At 36.7% G+C, this 21,984-nt stretch overlaps 1 protein-coding gene across 3 annotated transcripts in view; it reads right to left on the reverse strand.

Annotated features, from left to right (window-relative positions):
• Window positions 1-1,126: 1,126 nt before the first annotated feature.
• Window positions 1,127-21,984, reverse strand: part of LOC102801507 (coronin-1B-like) — a 74,926-nt gene continuing 54,068 nt past the window's right edge. For 2 of the 3 annotated variants that reach the window (XM_085494557.1, XM_085494555.1), the window contains exons 3-8: window positions 15,386-15,502; window positions 13,112-13,261; window positions 10,691-10,975; window positions 9,712-9,816; window positions 9,153-9,362; window positions 7,436-8,906 (exon numbers count right to left, since the gene is read on the reverse strand). In XM_085494557.1, the coding sequence (XP_085350683.1) occupies window positions 7,497-8,906; window positions 9,153-9,362; window positions 9,712-9,816; window positions 10,691-10,975; window positions 13,112-13,261; window positions 15,386-15,502 (2,277 nt within the window). In that variant the 3' untranslated portion in view covers window positions 7,436-7,496. Of the gene's footprint in view, window positions 6,331-7,435; window positions 8,907-9,152; window positions 9,363-9,711; window positions 9,817-10,690; window positions 10,976-13,111; window positions 13,262-15,385; window positions 15,503-21,984 lie in introns of those variants that run through there. The other variant, XM_085494556.1, reaches the window with a different exon arrangement.

Raw genomic sequence — 21,984 nt, forward strand, 5'->3', positions numbered from 1 at the left:
CGGAGCTACGTCACAGACGTTCTACGTTGCTAAGACGCGCGCCACTGTACCACGTATTTCTATGGGCTTTGTGCGCGCTGCTGTGGAACACTGGTGAAGCCGGTGAAAACTTGAGAAAACAACACAAACTTAACTTTGAAGTAATCCTGAACAACCAAATTTATATATGTTACACACATAGGACTAATCTTGTTACACTGTTCAGGGGAGTCTCAACAAACATCCCAAAGTACAGTTTTCTGCAAGTTTTTGGTCTTTGTTTTCACCACGAGGGTTGCCAGGCGGTAGAAATTGCCCGGATGTCCGCCCCCGAGGATTAAAGCCAATCTAACACTGGAGGGCGCTGTACATTAATCTACTGTATCTTCCAAAAACAAAGGCTGCTGTGTATTAAAACCAATCTAAAACTGGAGGGCGCTGTACATTAATCTACCTTCCAAAAACAAAGGCTGCTGTATATTGAAATTAATCTAAACACTAAGGGGCGCTGTACATAAAGCTACCTTTCGTGAATAGAGGGTGCTGTATTCTCAGTTTTTGACAGTTGTGGTTGCCAGGCAGTGAAAATATCCAGATGTTCGCTCAAGAGATATCAGAAATGAGCTTTCTGTATATTGTAGCTTATCCAACACTAGGGGGCATTGTACATTAAGCTTGCTTGCAAGAATCGACAAGGGTAGTGTATTATGGCTAAGTCAACATTAGAGGGCGCTGTATATTCCAAGAATTGAGAGAGTATTGAAGCTAACCCAAAACGACAGTGATGTGGAGTTAAGCTAATCCAAATCCAGAAGCGCTGTTGGCAGGTGAATATATTTTTTTTAAAGGAGTTCCACGTTGCTAAGATGCGTACCAACGTACAATGTATTATTATGGGCTGTGTGAGCTACTGTCGAATGTCGGCCAAAGAAACTGAAAACAGCACAAACTATGAGAAAATTTCGAACAACCAAATTTATATTTGTTGCACATGTAGGGGCACTGTTTAGGAGACTCAACAACTATCCCAAAGTACATTTTTTGGAAAATTTTCGACTATTGTTTACACTGTGATGGTCGCCAGACAGTAACTTTGATGTTCGCCCCAAGAATTACATGGATTAAAAATATTCACAAAAATACTACATTTGCATGAGCAGTAAATAAGCTTTATAAGGTTTATTTAAATTCAACATTATCTTAGAGTACATATTTATGTCAACATATACAAAATGTTATAAACAATATTAATCTTCAAATCCTTGTTAAAATAAAACAACTCTTACTTCTTCTAGAGGCTCTTGGGTAAGTTTCATTAGGACCCACTGCATGCTGGGAACATGTAAAAAAATGAATTGTCTAAGTATATACAATTTGAGAAAATTGGAGCTTCGTCTGTTGCTACAGAAGAATTACAATGTATTTAAAACAAAAAAGAAATTTCTAGTTGGCCGGTCAGTCCTGGTAAAACACATGAAAAACAAATGTACAGAAAAAAATTTTAAAATGACAAATTTTTAACGACAAAAAATGCAACATTGATATTGAATAGCATAAAACATTGTGATCATTGAAATTTCTGGCAAATGTGAGCAACGATTGGTTAAACAGGAACACGCGTTCAATCTGCATGCAATGCATGATGGAATTAATGAAGATTATTTTAACATCAGAAATACAACAACATCTACAAATTCATTCAGAATTCTAATCTTCTAGTTCTAATATCTTAGTTTAAAAACAAATCTGTTCCACACAAATTCTTCATACATGTTAGTGAAAAGTAGGTCTAACCGGTTTATGAAATAACATTGAATTTCACAAATTCCAATTTTGCTTTCATTTAACATAAAAAAAAAATGTCTGAACCTGAAATATGTCAATGCTGCAACCAAAGCAACATGCATTTCAAGAGTAATTTATTTTATAGATTATAATATTCCCATGTAAAACTAGGGTACAATTTCATCTATTATGTGTTAGTATATTACAAAGCAAAGCCTAGTGTTATTAAAATAAAGAATATTATTGCTAGCAGTTCATTCTTTACAGAATATTTTATATACAGACATATTTTACAAAATGAGTAAGGTAACTACTGTAAAATATTTAATTTTCGCTTGGAATTATTTTTCGCTGAAGGAATGATTCAGTGAAAAAAAATCCAGCGAATATACTTTTTTTTCTATATTTTACATTCAATTCATCAAAAATTAGTGAAGTAAGTCTTTTCAGGGAAAATTAATACCAGCTAAAGTAAAGTATTTTACAGTACTGTGGAATACTTTATTTTCACTGGAATTAATTTTCGCTGAAATGGCTTTTTACTTGGAATTTTCACTGATTTTTCATGATTTTAATGTGAAATATAGGAAAAAAGGTATATTCGCTGGATTTTATTTTCACAGAATCATCCCTTCAGCGAAAACAGTGAAAATAAATTCCAAGCGAAAATAAAGTATTCTACAGTATATTATATATTTGAAGTATCACAGTCAGGCATAGGGAGTTTCATGTAAATAACAATTTTACATGTGTTTTTTATATCGTATGGGACCCATATAGAATACATTGTCGAGTGATAACACTTTAACGTGAGATATTTGCAAACTTCTGTTACTTCAATGCTACAATACCATTACAGCAGTCTCACAGCACATGCTCGAATTTCAAGAAAACAAACGCGTGTTTTACAAGTGCTAAATACGTTGCTATGGGTCCCACATCGAACACGGCACAAAGCGACAACTTTAAACCATTTAAAAGTCAAAGCCCACTCCCCCACATTTTTTATGTAGTTTTCCAGTAAATGTTTGTCAAACAAACATAGCTCGAAACTCAAATTGAGTGAGCTTGACTTCCTTGTTTCAGTCTTCAAGAAAAATAATAAAATTGCATTTGACTGTCAACTGTGGATGCACCATATGACCACAGCATGCTGTTTACAAAAAGGCATCTACCCATGAGCCTTTGCATTTGTAGCATACATTATTACTAAGAACTCAATTCCTGCACATGCACAGGTGACCACCCCTCTGCTTTAATAATCAAAATAAAATTGCATTTTTTTTTAACAAAATTAGAAATAAAATGTTTAAACGTTTTTCATAACACTTAAACTGAAAATTATGTCTGGCATTCTCGGCCAGTATAATTTGGTAGATAAATATTTTTACCAAACATTCTCTACTTTCAATGATAATTTAGGAGAAAACTGATTGAAGTTACGAAATAATATTTCTCTTTTGAAAAAAGAAAACCAATAATGGTGGTTGAAGTTTGTTCAGAAAGCACAAAATAAAATACATTCTTGGTTATCAGATTCAATTGTTCAGAGTGACTCATTTGACAATTTTTTTCGGGGGGGGCATCTGTTTGGGGGTATTCACATCAACAAGACGTGTCACATTTATTATTCACATTTTCTCCCATTTTTCTTTGCACTACAGTTATTGTGCACAAGTGTTTTTTTTTTTACTTCTTTATTCCTTGTAAACTCCCCCACCCTCACAAAAACCTCATGTACCCCTGTAAGTTTTTAAATGAGCCAACCCCTGAGTCATTTGAATTGAGATTTGAGAAACCACATACAATTCATTGATGTTAATGCCAAATTTATCTGCATATTTTAAAACGAAATGGCTTCCTGAGAGGCGGACGAAAATAAGGTAATTTGTGACATACATCAATTGTCGGGAGGGTATATAAAGGGCTATTCCACTTAATATCTGCCTCCCCCCAATGGAACATCAAACTCGCAATACATACATACAGACAGACAGACATAATCCAAAAGACTGCTCTTATTTGCTTAGATCTTCTACTCCTGACAGAGAATAGGCTAACCTGAGACTCTTCAGAAACAATGAATGAAAATAACTAAACAAAAATTAATCTTAAGATAATTAAGATAAAATAACATTTTTGATCTGAAGTAATGTTTTGATCAGTAGGCCTATGGTATTTAGTTTGGTAAAGTTTGATCATTAGACTTAAGGATAACTTTTAACAGAAGATACTTCGAAGAAGATACAATCACAGAAGAATAGAAATAAACAAATAATGATGTCACAATGTTGTCCATAGAATCTATGCATATGATGGTTGATGATGCAGTCACTGTTCTTGGATTGATTGAAAATTACATCAATATAAATACCAGTGGTGACAAACATGTGGTGACCAGGTGGTGATCATGTGAAGAACATGAGGAATTGTGTGAAGAACATGTGGTGATCGTGTGAAGAACATGTGGTGATCGTGTGAAGAACATGTGGTGATCGTGTGAAGAACATGTAGGATTGTGTGAAGAGCATGTGGTGATCATGTGAAGAACATGTGGTGACTGTTGAGAACATGTAGTGATCATGTGAAGAACATGTAGTGATCATGTGAAGAACATGTGGTGATCATGTGAAGAATGTGTGGTGATTGTGTGATTTGAAGGATTACCCTACATGCAGTATTTAAACTGACCAATGAATGGAGAGTTCTTCACTTCTCTTGGCTTCTGTAAAGCTGACCCATAGAATGTTGGACAATAAGATAAATTAAGATTATCGATTCTAAATAGATTTATTCTTGGCTATACTGTACAACCATTCAATATTCATGTATTTTTAATACAGTGTCCAAAGATCAAGCAAAAATTTTTGAATTTTTAATTAATTAGTTTAATTAATCATTTTTTAACATTGTGTAATTTGAAAGTTGAGTTCTCATTAATTTCATTGAGGGATGTCATTAAATGTATTAAAAAAGTTCATTTTTGAGAAATGTCATTCTTGAATTTGTGCCAAATGTAAAATACCATATAAACACAACACTTAATGATTCTACAGTACATGTACATGAGATCTCTGGTTCACACACAATAATCTCTTAATTTATCACTGATAGCATTAAATAGTACAGAATCTATTGACAAGTATTGTAGTCTGAAATGGACAGCGCCCTCAAAGGCAAGAAATTGCAATTCACTTTAGAATGTTAAGTTAGGTTTAAATTGCATCAAAGTTTGATCTTTGGAAAGTTCATAGAATTCATTTTTGACTTATCTATTGACTAACATTTCTAAATAATCAATTATTCTTGGTTGTTAAGTTGGTTTAAAAATGAGCAAACAAAAATGGAATTCCAAAATCTCATGAAAATGTATTTTTATATTTTACACAGAGCACTGATGATGCAGCACAATCTTTTTTTTTTATTGGAGGGGGGGGGGGGGGCAGGACGTCTTTGTGCCACACTTGTGCAGTTGAGTTAAAGCAATCATGCAAGACATGATTTGATTTGATTTGTTGCAAGAACCTGCCAACATAAAAGCTGCTTTCTGATTGGCTTGACTGTTAGGTATTAGGGTTGTGTAGCCAATCAGGTACAGTCTTGTAAATCATCTTTGACTCTGCATTTGTAGTTGGATCAAGCATTCATAAAAAAGACAGTATTTGATTGGTCAAAAGAATCTGCCAACAAACAAGCTGCTTTCTGATTGGCTTGACTGTTAGGTCTTAGTGTTGTGCAGCCAATCACTTCAACTTGACACCACATGTGTGTGATTTGTGATTTCAAACCACTCAATGTGATCACCCAGTTGCAAATATGGATATGAGTTTTGATCTCGACACTGAATACTCGCACAGACTCTTTCAATATGTTCTAATTACACCAGGAAGTAATTTATCTTTTTTTTCATGCATTGATCTGCGTGTTGATCAAAGTCTTTATCTTTGTAACTATCAAAGCCATATCTCATGTACATTGTAATGTGAGGTGTGACAAGCACCACATTCTTACTTTGTGCGAACATCAGAAAATGCCTATAAGCATTTCACACTTTGTATAATCTGCGAAGAATCTCTTATTGACCCTTATAGGCATCATAAGGGATTAAATTTTAACAGTTCATGAGATACTTTATCCAAACGAATCCTGAAATCAAATTTTGTTTAACTTGGTGATTTGACACCATAACCCTGTTTCTGGCAAGTCCTGTGCCTCCATATTTCAGAATTTGTGGCCATGGCAACTGATTTCATCATTTCCCATAGTGACCACAATAATCAGCGGGAGGTGATCTGCACAAAATAGGAAATCAACTTTAACAACTATGTGAGAAGAAGCGCAGCACACTACCTTAACCATAAAAAACAAGTCTGAGTTGAAAAGGACATGAGAACTAATTTCATTTTAAGACTAAACTAATTATAATACATTTTATAGTACTGCTATTAATCACCGCTGAAGATCACTTATTTCAGCTTCCAGCTGACTAATGCGATAATCCCGCCTCTTGACCTCTGCTTTAAGTCGTCTTATCTCATCCTGCTGCTTAAGATACGCTTTACGTAACTGCGAAAATAAAGAAGACACTAATTACAAATCTGGCAGGTTTCACAACAAGCCATCATGGCAGTACTATAAAACAGACACTAATCAATCAATATTCCTATTTGAGAATAACCGTTTTCAGTCAAACTGTTCTCTCATAGAACAATATGGGTATTTTTCGAGGCAAAGTTGCACTAAAAGCGTTTGATTAATCATAAAATACACATAATTCTTCATGATAGAACAGTTTTCTGCATTTTTTTCAAATGCACTAAAAACGTTCAACTACTCTCATAAAATACCCATAATTCTTTATGATAGAACAGTTGTCTGCATGTGACGCTGTCTTCAAAATAGCCTATTAAATCATGCAAAGCCATGTTTTGAGTTCCACTGTTACATTGTTAACTAGTGTGGTCTAGTTAGTGTAAAAATGTACATCTGCGTTAGAGGGGTTGATTTTGCTGCGTAAACATTCGATAGCTTGTCAGAATGCCGGGAACCAGCGAATATAAATCCGCATGCTAGAAATCAACTCCCTATTCTTGCAAGAAAACCGACTCATGGCGGTATAACTCGAAACTCATTTATTGAAAGTATTTAAATGTAAGACATAGTTGCAGGCACGCACAAAGAATATTCAAGTCTCTGTTTTCGTTCAAATAGTGACTAATACATGTAAATCAGATACCTAGAATTAATTTTCGCTATTTTCTCTGAAAGAATGATTCAGTGAAAACCAAAATCAGCAATTATACCTTTTTTTTCATATTTTACATTCAACTCGTCAAAAATCAGCGAAAATTAATTCCAGCTAAAATAAAGTATTTTACAGTTGATATTCTAAGATACCTTTTTTGTGAATTTCCCATAGAAATCCCATAATTTGGTAGCAGTGAACATTTTATTTATGATCTTCAACCCCTTGAAACACAAATCATTTTTGCCAACAAAATTATTGTTGTGTATTTTTTTTAAATTTCATACATGTACTAGTAGTTAATTTTGAACCAGACAGTCATAGTTTGCTGTAGATTTTGGTCAAAGTTTTAAAAAATATGAAAAAATAAATCAGGTTTATTCTGAGCACTTAATTGGATCTGCATTTTTTTTCTTATATTCAATATTTTTGTAAATGAACCTTATTTTTGAATTCAACAGACAAAAATTACGTAAATTTTCTATTTCTACTCAAAAAATGTGTTTTTCATCCCAATCTTCTGAAGGAAAGTACAGACTATAAACTGGACTATTTTGTGAATTTGTGATGAAAAGAGGGAACTGGTTGGGAAAAGGTTAAACTCAATTTTCTCAAGACTCACCTGGTCCATGTTCATAACATCAGACTCTATCTTCCGAACAGAAGGTGGCGAAGTAGTCGAATTTGAACTTTGACCTGTGAACTTAGAAATCAATGATGATCTTGTACGAGACACAAACGATCCAGATCCGTACTCTTCACCTTCATCTTCATCGGGTATTGCCGTGGTAACTTGGGTTGCTGATTCTGGTACCGATTCAGACTCAATATTTGTTACATCCTCTTTCTGACTAACGATAATAACAGTCGGTCTAGACGATCCTTCTAACACTTCCACTTTACGGCCATCAGCCGAATGAACTTGATGCACTTCCGACCTTGATATATCCTCACTCTTCGTTCGCCGTCGAAACTCGTCAGTTCTTTCTTCTCGGGGTTTTGATGGTTCAAACGAACGTTTTCGCTCATGAACACTTATTACTTTATCCGGATTTTCAGGTGGAGTGAAAAATATGTCTTCTTTGTCTTTGTCTTCGTCTTCGACAAGTTCCTTAGTACGTCGCCGAAAACGTTCTGGTGATTCACGCGGTTTTTTTTGCTTTGGGGATGTTTTATGGTGCTTCCTTTCCTGTGGTTTGCTTTTGGTTTCGGTGTGTTCTTGCACATGGTCACGCGTGGGTCTCGTTTTAAAACGCTCAACATGTGCCTTTGGTTTCTGTTCTTCAATTGTTTGTTGAGGCGTTTGTTGAGTCTCGACTTTTAAATGTTCTGTTACATGCTCAAATATTTTCACCTTTTCACGTTCGGGAGATTTCTGTTTCACGTCTTCCTGCTGTCTATGACCACGTTGGTAGGCCGGTACTTCATTCTCATGTTTCTCTAGATTAAGTGTCACAGGTTTCCATTCTTGTTTCTTTTTACGATTTTGTGGAGCTTCATTCAATTCCTCCTCTTCCCGTGACCGTGTCGATCGATAATAACCCGAATCGGCTTCAGATTTTTGCGGGGGTGATTGGTAAACAAGTTGTGGTGGTGCTGGTGCTGGTTGCGACTGTTGTTGTGGCGATTTCTTTGACCCGCTCTGATAGTATCCGGCATCTACAATCGGTTTAAAGTTGTCAAGGTTACCATCAATTTCATTGTTACCAACATTGTGATCAATTCCATTTCTATTCACGACACCTTGATGGTATCTCGGCGGCGTAAATATATTATTATTTTCTCTCAATGACATCATTAATGGTTCCCGATTGATTCCAGATATCCACTCTTTTGCCGTCAAGGCAGGTTCCGGTGCAACTGTATCTGGATACAAGTCATCTTGGAACATGTCAGACTGAAATATAGAGGAAAAAAAGAAAATTGTGCATTATTTTGACAAATAGGCCAATACTACAAATCTAGTTATGAAACCTTTCTGTGATGTTCAATCAAGCACTGTGTTTGGTGTGTATTCGTTTATATATTTATATACTCAAACAGTACGCTACACATCGTTCTTCGCTGCACGTCAGTCGATACTCCAGTTGTACAGTACTTTGCATACTTTGAGGTATTCTCGTAATAACGTTATAGTACTCACCTTCCTGGGAACAATCATAGCAACTGGTTCCACTATGCCAGCCACAGAATGCAGTTTATAAAACCTCATTATCTCGCATCTTGATACGTCTAAACCTCTTTTTGGCATCACGCCAAGTCCTCTTTGGGGTGACGAAGACTTGTATTCTGATAGATAATGAAAGTACGGTGCTTCTGGTACAATCTCGTAGTAACGTATATTGCCATCACCCTGGTAACCAAAAGTAAATATGTAAAGTAAAGTAAAAAATATTTAAACCAAACTTCAGCATTTTTTTTGAAATCTCATTTTTTGCACAATGACCTCACCAAGGAGCTCATTGACCTCACCAAGGAGCTCAGTGACCTCGCCAAGGAGCTCAGTGACCTCACCAAGGAGCTCAGTGACCTCACCAAGCCAGCTTAACATGCTAAATACTATCATCAGCACAGCTGTATGGACCTTGTTCTGACCAATCAGCACAGCTGTATGTTTTTCTTTCATGACATGTGACCTAGTTTTGCCTAATCACCATGACTACGGTTTCACAATGAGGAAGAATAATTAAATTGATATTTACCTTTCCAGCAATGAATACAACTTTAGTATCTTGGTCATAATACGGTAATAAAGTCCCAGACCCAGAGTCTATATTTTCCATTCGCAGTGGTTTAGATAGATCACGCTACAAATCAGAAATAATAAATATTCAACAATGCACATTGATATTAAGATGCACACTTTGGTAATGTCAATTCCCACAAGTTTTTGCGGGTTTCCTTCTCACATTTTCTCAAGCGGATTTACTGCCATGCATTCCTTTGATTGGTCTAGCTGTTTCAGCCATCATTTGAATATTATAAAATATTTATAAATATTTTTTATAAAACAAATTCATGCCTTCATAAAAAGCAAAATATATCAATTTTCTTCAGCTCCCCCCAGATTTCAAATGAGTCATCCCTTAAAACATTAGGTAGTTCTGCTTAAGTTTCATTGACAATTACTTGTTCAATAACTATTGTTTTAAACACCATATTTTTATATCATTTTTTTCGATAATTTTTTTTTTTTTAAATCACTGTTTTTTTCCAATCCAACATACACACATCTACCAAAATAATGAAACAGTGATAAAGAAAATATTAATCTCGCAGAATGAATCCATAGTTGTCTTGTAAAACTAAACAAGCAGCCTGTCGGCTGAGATAGCTCCGCTGTTAGCAATGCACATTTCAATTAAGAACTGAAGATATCAATAGAAAATGAACAATATGTATAGTATCAAAGCAATCGGACTTGCTGTTTTCAACAAGAATTCGAAAATGTCACTTTTTACCGAAAATGACAAAAATATTCATTAAAATTAGAGAATTGAAGATATCATCACGAAATGAACAAATCTGAGAGAGGTCTACCAAAGGTACCTTTATATATAGCATCAAAGCAATAACAAGGACAAAGCAAATACAATATCTAATGCCACTGTTTTCATGATGCAGGTGGACTATGTTTGAAAAATAAAATCGTGAAAAGAAAAATAAAATAAAAATACTCACAACATCCCATACGCCGAACTGCCTTTCACACATTCTGGAAAACCCACATGTTGCTAGGCGATCGGTATCCCCTAGAAACGTCACTTTGGATGACTTTGTCCCCTGGTGACCTGGAGTTTCACTCAGCAGTTCTCCTGTTCTCGGATCAATAAGTCGTAATTTCTTATCTTTGCATGTTGTAGCGAGCAGACTGCCATCTCTGTTAAATGATAGGTTGTATATAGTGTCTGTATGACATTGGATATATGTGACGGCTTCTCCTGTTTCCACATTCCATATAATTGCCTGTAAAATACAATATGACACTGATAAAAAAAAGACATCAATGACAGCACCCTCTAGGGGCAAGAAATAAGCAGTGACAGAGCCCTCTAGAGTTAAGTAAACAGCAGTGACAGCGCCCCCTGGCGATCAAAAATGATTAATGACAGCCTCCTCTTGGGGATCAGAAATCATCAGTGAAAGCGCCCTCTCTGGATCAGAAATCAGTAACAGTGCCCACGTGAAGATCAGAAATCATCAGTGACAACAGTCCCCTGGGGATCCGAAAATCAACAGTGACAACAGCCCCCTGGGGATCAGAAAATCAACAGTGACAACAGCCCCCTGGGGATCGGAAAATCAACAGTGACAACAGCCCCCTGGGGATCGGAAAATCAACAGTGACAACAGCCCCCTGGGGATCAGAAAATCAAGAGTGACAACAGCCCCCTGGGGATCAGAAAATCAACAGTGACAACAGCCCCCTGGAGATCAGAAAATCAAGAGTGACAACAGCCCCCTGGGGATCAGAAAATCAAGAGTGACAACAGCCCCCTGGGGATCAGAAAATCAACAGTGACAACAGCCCCCTGGAGATCAGAAAATCAACAGTGACAACAGCCCCCTGGGGATCAGAAAATCAACAGTGACAACAGCCCCCTGGGGATCAGAAAATCAACAGTGACAACAGCCCCCTGGGGATCAGAAAATCAACAGTGACAACAGCCCCCTGGGGATCAGAAAATCAACAGTGACAACAGCCCCCTGGGGATCAGAAAATCAACAGTGACAACAGCCCCCTGGGGATCAGAAAATCAACAGTGACAACAGCCCCCCTGGGAATCAGAAAATCAACAGTGACAACAGCCCCCTGGGGATCAGAAAATCAACAGTGACAACAGCCCCCTGGGGATCAGAAAATCAACAGTGACAACAGCCCCCTTGGGGATCAGAAAATCAACAGTGACAACAGCCCCCTGGGGATCAGAAAATCAACAGTAACAACAGCCCCCTGGGGATCAGAAAATCAACAGTGACAACAGCCCCCTGGAGATCAGAAAATCAACAGTGACAACAGCCCCCTGGGGATCAGAAAATCAACAGTGACAGCAGCCCCCTGGGGATCAGAAAATCAAGTGACAACAGCCCCCTGGGGATCAGAAAATCAACAGTGACTACAGCCCCCTGGGGATCAGAAAATCAACAGTGATAACAGCCCCCTGGGGATCAGAAAATCAACAGTGACAACAGCCCCCTGGAGATCAGAAAATCAACAGTGACAACAGCCCCCTGGAGATCAGAAAATCAACAGTGACAACAGCCCCCTGGGGATCAGAAAATCAACAGTGACAACAGCCCCCTGGAGATCAGAAAATCAACAGTGACAACAGCCCCCTGGAGATCAGAAAATCAACAGTGACAACAGCCCCCTGGAGATCAGAAAATCAACAGTGACAACAGCCCCCTGGAGATCAGAAAATCAACAGTGACAACAGCCCCCTGGAGATCAGAAAATCAACAGTGACAACAGCCCCCTGGAGATCAGAAAATCAACAGTGACAACAGCCCCCTGGGGATCAGAAAATCAACAGTGACAACAGCCCCCTGGAGATCAGAAAATCAACGGTGACAACAGCCCCCTGGAGATCAGAAAATCAACAGTGACAACAGCCCCCTGGAGATCAGAAAATCAACAGTGACAACAGCCCCCTGGGGATCAGAAAATCAACAGTGACAACAGCCCCCTGGGGATCAGAAAATCAACAGTGACAACAGGCCCCTGGGGATCAGAAAATCAACAGTGACAATGGCCCCCTGGAAATCAGAAAATCAACAGTGACAACAGCCCCCTGGGGGTCAGAAAATCAACAGTGACAACAGCCCCCTGGGGGTCAGAAAATCAACAGTGACAACAGCTCCCTGGGGATCAGAAAATCAACAGTGACAACAGCCCCCTGGGGATCAGAAATCATCAGGGACAGCACTCTTGAAATCAAAAATAATCGGGGACAGGCTAGGGCTCTTAAATTAGTGATAGTGCCCTCTAGGACTCAGGATATCCTCAGTAACAGTGTATTCTTGTGAATTTGTGATGAAAAGAGGGAACTGGTGATGAAAATGTTAAGTCTTTTATACATGTACTCATCTATAATGTCTTACCTTGTAATCATATCCAGCACTAGCCAGTATGTTATTTGCAGTCGGATGCCATTCAATAAATCCAATACGGCGTTGATGTCCTCGTAAGTTTACGAGACATTGCGTTATATTCTCAAATAAACCGCCATCTGGAATATACCAAACTTTTATCTGTAAATAATATAAGAAAATCATTAGTGATGAACCTGACAACTGACATTTTGTCTCCCATACCTTGCCATTACAGGCAAGGAAATAAAGTACTGTAGGATACTTTATTTTAGCTGAAATTAATTTTCTCTGAAAAGACTTTTTGGGTGTTTTGGGGATTGTTGACGAGTTGAATGTAAAGTAAAGAGAAAAAGGTATATTTTATTTTCACTGAATCATTTCTTCAGCGAAAATTAATTCCAACGAAAATAAAGTATTTTACAATATTGAATATAATTTTCAATTTGTATAAGAATATTACAAAATTCCTTTAATTCAAACTATATACAACTTTGATCTTCAGGGTTCCTACAGTGTATAAAATATAAAATTTTTCAAGACTTTTTTAAACTCTTATTTCTGGATCATATTTATGTTTTAGAAAAAGACGTTTAAAGCTCAGAAAAGTCAAACTCAGGCCTGAAGTCAGCAGATTGCATGCCATTATTGCAGTTTTGAAATTCGTAAAAAATAAAATTTAGACATTTTATGACTTCTTAAAGATCCAGCCAGGAACCCTGCTTTCGGATATTAATTAAGAATTCATTCATCCATTCCCTCTATCCATTTCTTACCAAGATGCACAGAACTCTATGATCAACCTTAAAGATGGGAACATTCTAATTGTTGACACTGCGATGAATTGGTCTCAAATACCAATGTACAGGTGATGTTAGAACAAAAAGTAGTATGAACAAAGATAATGGAAAGTACAGGTATGCAGGCTATGTAATATTGTCTGAAGGTTTTGTGTCAAATGAAACTGTATTTAAATTGTAAGCCATAGGTTAAAGATGATAACATTCTAATTGATGCACACCGAGATGGATCAGTCTTGAATACCAATGTAATGTTACAGTATAACACAGGATAAAATGAACATTCACCAGCATGCATGTCATATGGTATTGTCCCAATGCCTACTCGGAAAGGTTTTGTCAAATGAAACTGTATTCAAGTCATAGGTTGAAAATGAGAACATTCTAATTGGTGCACACCGAGATGGATCAGTCTTGAATACCAATGTAATGAGATAACACAGGGTACGGTGAACAGAGACAATGGTAAGCATGTATGGAATGTACGTTTCTTTCAAGGTATCACCATGGAACTATAAACCCGTTCCATGGTATCACTGTAACATTCGCTCAAGCGAGGTCAAGCCAAATTCAATTTTAACACTATTGAACATGTTACTGTATACATATGCAATGCATTATAGTAGAGTACTTCTCATAGTACATATGGGAAAACTACAATCATACTGAAAACTAAATTTCAGTTCTTTGTAATGTTTTAACAATATTTTTTCATCCCATGCCATTGAGCAAAATTTGAAATATCACTCACCCAAACCAAGTCCAGTAGAACTTATTAACATTCTCTCAATTTATATCAATTTGAACTAATTTTAAAAGCATAGCATAGCTTCCCTAATCGCTTACATTAACATTTTCACCACCAGTCTGCACTTTTGGAACAAAAGTAGCCAAAAAGTAAAAAAAAATTGACTCAAATTATATCTGTTGGCACCAAATATTGGGGTTCATTTCCAGAAATATTGAAGAATATAAGAAAAAAAGTGCAGAAAAATTTGGACAAGAAAATCTGGTGATGAAAAGGTGTTCAAGAGAGTCAGTTTTAGCTTCTAGGCTATTTCCAAAGGGCAATCCCAGTGATTGCTGAAAATAAGTCTGGATGCCATATCATAAGCAACAAAAAATTAGCCAAGCTGATCGAGAACAAAACCATTAATTTCAACACTTTTCAGATAGGGACGTACTTTAATGCATTCAAGACATGTTTTTTCAAACCATAAAATATATATAAATTCAGTACCTTTGTGTATTTCAGTCCAGTACACTCCAAGCGTAACTTAACTTTCGACTGGCTATTAGCAGGCATTAGTTTTTAAAAGCATCATTGTTATAAGTAATTTCAACTTATTGTCTGTAATAATTACCAGTGTTCCTGATATAAGACATATTTAGACAGACTACTCTGCATGGTTCAGCTCAGCTTGAAGATGGCTAAATGTTAAGTTACGCTTGGAGTTACTGCAAACAGCGCCCTCTATATACTTACTGTTGTATCATCAGAACAGGACGCAATAACATTATCGTCAAATGGATTCCATTTAATGTCAAGAACGTTACCACGGTGACCAGTAACTTTTGGCATATTCACTTCAATTCTACCAGTCTGTAAGAACAATACAAGAAAAAACAGTTTGTAATATCAAAAAATGCTGTAGTCTTTAAAGCGAGAGGGCCGTCACTGAGCACGTGCAGGAATTGAGTCCCAAGCGACGATAACACATGCTAAAAACGCAAAGGCTCATGGGTAGATGCTTGTTTGTAAACAATGACATGCTATGGCCATCTGACGCATGCGTAGGTGACGACTCCCCGCTTTAACCATTTGTCACCCACCATGCTAGCTCTTATGAAAGCTGCAAAAATTTGTTGAATCAGCCATTACTACTACACCTTGGTAGATCAGGTCAGGTGAGTAAATGTTACAGAGCGCCCTTTTTGGCAACCCCCTTTTTTTGTTTTATTCCCCTTCCAATAATCCTACTATCTCACTTTCAGAGGCATGTCCAGATCTAAGTATTTTCTACTGAGGTCAGATGCAAGGTCTTTTTGTAGGTAGGTCAAGCACAAATTTGTGGGGGAAGTATGTTAACACAAAGATCGCAAAATCGTGTGATTTAGAAAATAGATCGGACATATCTACTGCGTAACTGGCATTTCCACAGGAATTGGTTAGGTTGTGCTGAGGACTTGAGACATTTTGTATTCCAGGCAGAATGCAGTCAAATTACATGTATTTGTCACTTTTCACACGCACAAAAAAACATATTTTTTCCTAAATTTTGATCCAGAATTATATCCATTTTAGTAAAACCAATGAAGGCATTAATTAACACCCACTGCTGACGCTGTTTTCCCATTCACTTTGACTACGGGTTGAAAAGGTTAACCCAAAATGCTACTAAAACAACCAACATTAGAACAGATTCTGGCAAGTATTCTTTGGACGGAGCTACGTCATAGATGCGCATTACTGTACCATGTATTTCTATGGGCTCGACGCGAGCTGCTGTGGAACACCGATGAAAATAGCTAAAATCGAGAAAACAGCACAAACTCAACATCCTGAACAACCAAATCAATATATAGTGTAAAATGCTCTATTTTCACATTAACACAGACGACGACGGACTATCACTCATATGATAAGCTTCGCTCGACAAAGTCAACAGCAGAGCTAATAAAGTTATATTTTAAGCTGTTAGGCAAAACATTGTCAGTTTTTGTAGCTATGAGTGCCAGTCATTGTGTTCAATAGTATACCCAAACCATGCATATCACAGGTGTCAATTACATTGTTTGTTTGTAAACACAATACTCCAATGTGCACTATGACTATGGGGTATGCTGTAAACTCTATCACTTTATATTTTGTGAATTTTGCGAAGCAATGAATATTCAAGACATTTTGTAGCAGTAAACATTACGGTACTGGTACATATTTTTCTTGAAGACCTCTCTTCCCAACAATCAAACTGAATCAACTTTATTTTAAGAATTTGATTTTGAATCCTCCACAAAATCAGTCTTGTTAGAGGGCACATTGAGACTGACCCAATTAGATATTAAAGATTTCATTTTGACTAAGAATCCCAACAAAATCAGTCCTGTCAGAGGGCACACTGAATCTGATTCAAGTTGTTTTTAAGAACTCTATTTTGACCTAGAATCCCTACAAACTCAGTCCTGTTAGAGGGCATACTGAATCTGAACCAAGTTGTTTTTAAGAACTCTATTTTTACCAAGAATCCCTACAAAACTATTCAGGTTAGAGAGCACACTGAATCTGACCCAATTTAATATTAAGAATTCCATTTTGACTCAGAACCCCCAACAAAACTATTCAGGTTAGAGGGCACACTGAATCTGACCCAATTTGATATTAAGGATTCCATTTTGCTTCAGAATCCCTACAAAACTATTCAGGTTAGAGGGCACACTGAATCTGACCCAATTTAATATTAAGGATTCCATTTTGCTTCAGAATCCTACAAAACTATTCAGGTTACAGGGCACACTGAATCTGACCCAATTTGATATTAAGGATTCCATTTTGCTTCAGAATCCCTACAAAACTATTCAGGTTAGAGGGCACACTGAATCTGACCCAATTTGATATTAAGGATTCCATTTTGCTTCAGAATCCCTACAAAACTATTCAGGTTAGAGGGCACACTGAATCTGACCTAAGTTGATATTAAGGATTCCATTTTGCTTCAGAATCCCTACAAAACTATTCAGGTTACAGGGCACACTGAATCTGACCCAATTTGATATTAAGGATTCCATTTTGCTTCAGAATCCCTACAAAACTATTCAGGTTAGAGGGCACACTGAATCTGACCCAATTTGATATTAAGGATTCTATTTTGACTCAGAATCCCTACAAAACTATTCAGGTTAGAGGGCACACTGAATCTGACCTAAGTTGATATTAAGGATTCCATTTTGCTTCAGAATCCCTACAAAACTATTCAGGTTACAGGGCACACTGAATCTGACCTAAGTTGATATTAAGGATTCCATTTTGCTTCAGAATCCCTACAAAACTATTCAGGTTACAGGGCACACTGAATCTGACCTAAGTTGATATTAAGGATTCCATTTTGCTTCAGAATCGCTACAAAACTATTCAGGTTACAGGGCACACTGAATCTGACTCAATTTGATATTAAGGATTCCATTTTGACTCAGAACCCCCTACAAAACTATTCAGGTTACATGGCACAGTAAATTCCATACCCCACAGGATGTAGTCATTAGTCAGTCAGTCACACCCACTGACAGTCTCCAAGACAAGGAGTATAGGTTTCTTTTACTTACAATTAATTTATGACTGTACAAACACACCTCATTAGAGATCAATGGGACAGAAACTATACATCATATACCAATGACAGATTACTGTATTTATAGGTCATGACCTTTGAACCTGGGAATCTTATCCGGGGGACAGAGCACAGGACTACAGTATCATAAATAGTATAGCATTAGAAACTGACTTATAATTTTTGAGAAAGGTGATCATAAATCGCATGACAATGTTTATTGTTTTGTTGTACAAAATTATTGAGCTACATGTATTGTCTCATGGAATGGCATTCTTTTGTATGTTACAGCATAGACCTGTTTTCTAAAGTCTATGGTTACAGTGACATATTTTGAAATATGTGTATGTATACATGTAAATCACTATATTTAGAATAATTCTATAGAACAATCTGAGGTATGGCGTAATACCTCTGCCATAGGAAAATATGGTAAAAGCGTTATAACCATAACGAACATTGTTGTTAATGCACTATCAACAACCTAGTTGAAAGAACTACACTCAATAGTTAATATAAAATATACCAATTAATAGTGATCTGACAAGTTATTGTAAAATACTTTATTTTAGCTGGAATAAATTTTTGCTTAAAAAACTTTTTGGGTGTTTTGTATGGAATTTATTTTCACTGATTTTTGGCAAGATGAATGTAAAATATAGGAAAAATAGTATATTCGCTGGATTTTATTTTCACTGAATCACTCCTTCAGCGAAAATAGAAAAAATTAATTCCAAGCAAAAAATGAAGTATTTTACAGTACCGTAAAATCTGTATCAGAAGCCGCATCCCTAATAGAAGTCGCACCCATTCTTTTTAAATAAGAACAAAAAATTCATCATTTCTCGTATGTGTAGATGTTCTAATAGAAGCTGCATCCCTTCTGTTGCATTGTACCATTTTAATAGAAGTTGTGGCCTCTAATACAGATTTTACAGTACTATTATTATTACTCTAGCTGAGTTAGTTATATAACAATATTTCACCAATTTTAGAAGTCAGGAAAATATCTGGAATGTTGTGCAATTTTGAAGCAGTGCAAACTCCATTGGGGTCAGGAAATCATGGTGACTTTTGAGTCTTGGCCTTCATTCGAACATGAATGCTCTCAAATACAACACTGTCAAATACTGTAGAATACTTTATTTTCACTTGGAATTTTTTTTCGCTTTTTTTGCTGAAGGAATGATTCTGTGAAAATAAAATCCAGCGAATATAATTTTTTTCCTATATTTCACATTAAACTCATCAAAAATCAGTGAAAATAAATTCCATGCAAAATGCCCAAAAGGCCTTTTCAGCAAAAATTAATTCCAGCGAAAATAAAGTATTCTACAGTATAGAGTAAATATTGTACCACTAGACAAAGCAGTCACAAATTGTAAACAACCACAAAGCCTTTGTTATCCGAAGGTATGAGGCAGCTTAACAACAACTGTTTAAAAGTATTTATATAAATTGTATACATATGAATGGGATTGCCTAGACAGTATAGCAGAGATGTCATGTTATCCTTGAATACTGTGAAGCTATGCAAACTATGGTATGTCTTACATTTGGTATTCTTTACAACCGTCATACCAGCGTGTTGAACCAACAATGTCATTTGTCATAAACTAAGAGATCTTAACTTTTCATCGCCAGACTCTACAAGTCATACCAGCGTGTTGAACCAATAATGTCATTTGACATAAACTAGAGATCTTAACTTTCCACCGCCAGACTCTACAAGTCATACCAGTGTGTTGAACCAACAATGTCATTTGTCATAAACTAGAGATCTTAACTTTTCACCACCAGACTCTACAAGTCATACCAGTGTGTTGAACCAACAATGTCATTTGTCATAAACTAGAGATCTTAACTTGTCATCGCCAGACTCTACAAGTCATACCAGTGTGTTGAACCAACAATGTCATTTGTCATAAACTAGAGATCTTAACTTTTCACCACCAGACTCTACAAGTCATACCAGTGTGTTGAACCAACAATGTCATTTGTCATAAACTAGAGATCTTAACTTTTCACCACCAGACTCTACAAGTCATACCAGTGTGTTGAACCAACAATGTCATTTGTCATAAACTAGAGATCTTAACTTTTCACCACCAGACTCTACAAGTCATACCAGTGTGTTGAACCAACAATGTCATTTGTCATAAACTAGAGATCTTAACTTTTCACCGCCAGACTCTACAAGTCATACCAGCGTGTTGAACCAATAATGTCATTTGTCATAAACTAGAGATCTTAACTTTTCACCACCAGACTCTACAAGTCATACCAGTGTGTTGAACCAACAATGTCATTTGTCATAAACTAGAGATCTTAACTTTTCACCGCCAGACTCTACAAGTCATACCAGCGTGTTGAACCAATAATGTCATTTGTCATAAACTAGAGATCTTAACTTTTCACCACCAGACTCTACAAGTCATACCAGTGTGTTGAACCAACAATGTCATTTGTCATAAACTAGAGATCTTAACTTTTCACCGCCAGACTCTACAAGTCATACCAGCGTGTTGAACCAATAATGTCATTTGTCATAAACTAGAGATCTTAACTTTTCACCACCAGACTCTACAAGTCATACCAGTGTGTTGAACCAACAATGTCATTTGTCATAAACTAGAGATCTTAACTTTTCACCGCCAGACTCTACAAGTCATACCAGCGTGTTGAACCAATAATGTCATTTGTCATAAACTAGAGATCTTAACTTTTCACCACCAGACTCTACAAGTCATACCAGTGTGTTGAACCAACAATGTCATTTGTCATAAACTAGAGATCTTAACTTTTCGGAAACCTGTCTAAACTGAACACTGCGACCAGAAACCTGTCTAAACTGAACACTGAGACCAGAAGCCTGTCTAAATAGAACACTGCTACCAGAAACCTGTCTAAATAGAACACTGCTACCAGAAACCTGTCTAAACTGAACACTGAGACCAGAAGCCTGTCTAAATAGAACACTGCTACCAGAAACCTGTCTAAATAGAACACTGCTACCAGAAACCTGTCTAAACAGAACACTGCTACCAGAAACCTGTCTAAATAGAACACTGCTACCAGAAACCTGTCTAAATAGAACACTGCTACCAGAAACCTGTCTAAATAGAACACTGCTACCAGAAACCTGTCTAAACTGAACACTGAGACCAGAAGCCTGTCTAAATAGAACACTGCTACCAGAAACCTGTCTAAACTGAACACTGCGACCAGAAACCTGCCTAAACTGAACACTGCGACCAGGAACCTGTCTAAACTGAACACTGCATTAACTAGCAACCAGAAATTTTGAACACTATTCAATGCCAAATTTGACTGAATTTCATCAGCCAATGTATACAAATTACATTCAACTCTTCAAAAATCAGTGAAAATAAATTCCATACAAAATTTCCACAAAGCCTTTTCAGTGAAAATTAAATCCAGCTAAAATAAAGTGTTTTACAGTAATCGGCATGCCTTAGGCTAATCCCTGGGAAGTGTCTATGTTGTGAATTGTTCAGTTTAACTGTGTACACACACACTTTTTCCAATTGATCAGTCATGTGTGGGTAAATTTAAGACTACAATGCATGCTTGAGTAGCATACAGCCATGACCAAAGTTGTGCTATGTATCAAGATAACACAAAGTCCTTGGCTTTCGTCTATAGCAGACAGCCATGTCTAAAATGACAAAACAAACTGATACTATAACATCTCCTGGCAGCACACCAGTACTTTGCAGAAACACTGCATCATGGGAGA

This window comes from Saccoglossus kowalevskii, chromosome 20 (assembly GCF_978046115.1).
Source record: "Saccoglossus kowalevskii chromosome 20, keSacKowa6.1, whole genome shotgun sequence".
NCBI classification, from domain to species: Eukaryota; Metazoa; Hemichordata; class Enteropneusta; family Harrimaniidae; genus Saccoglossus; species Saccoglossus kowalevskii.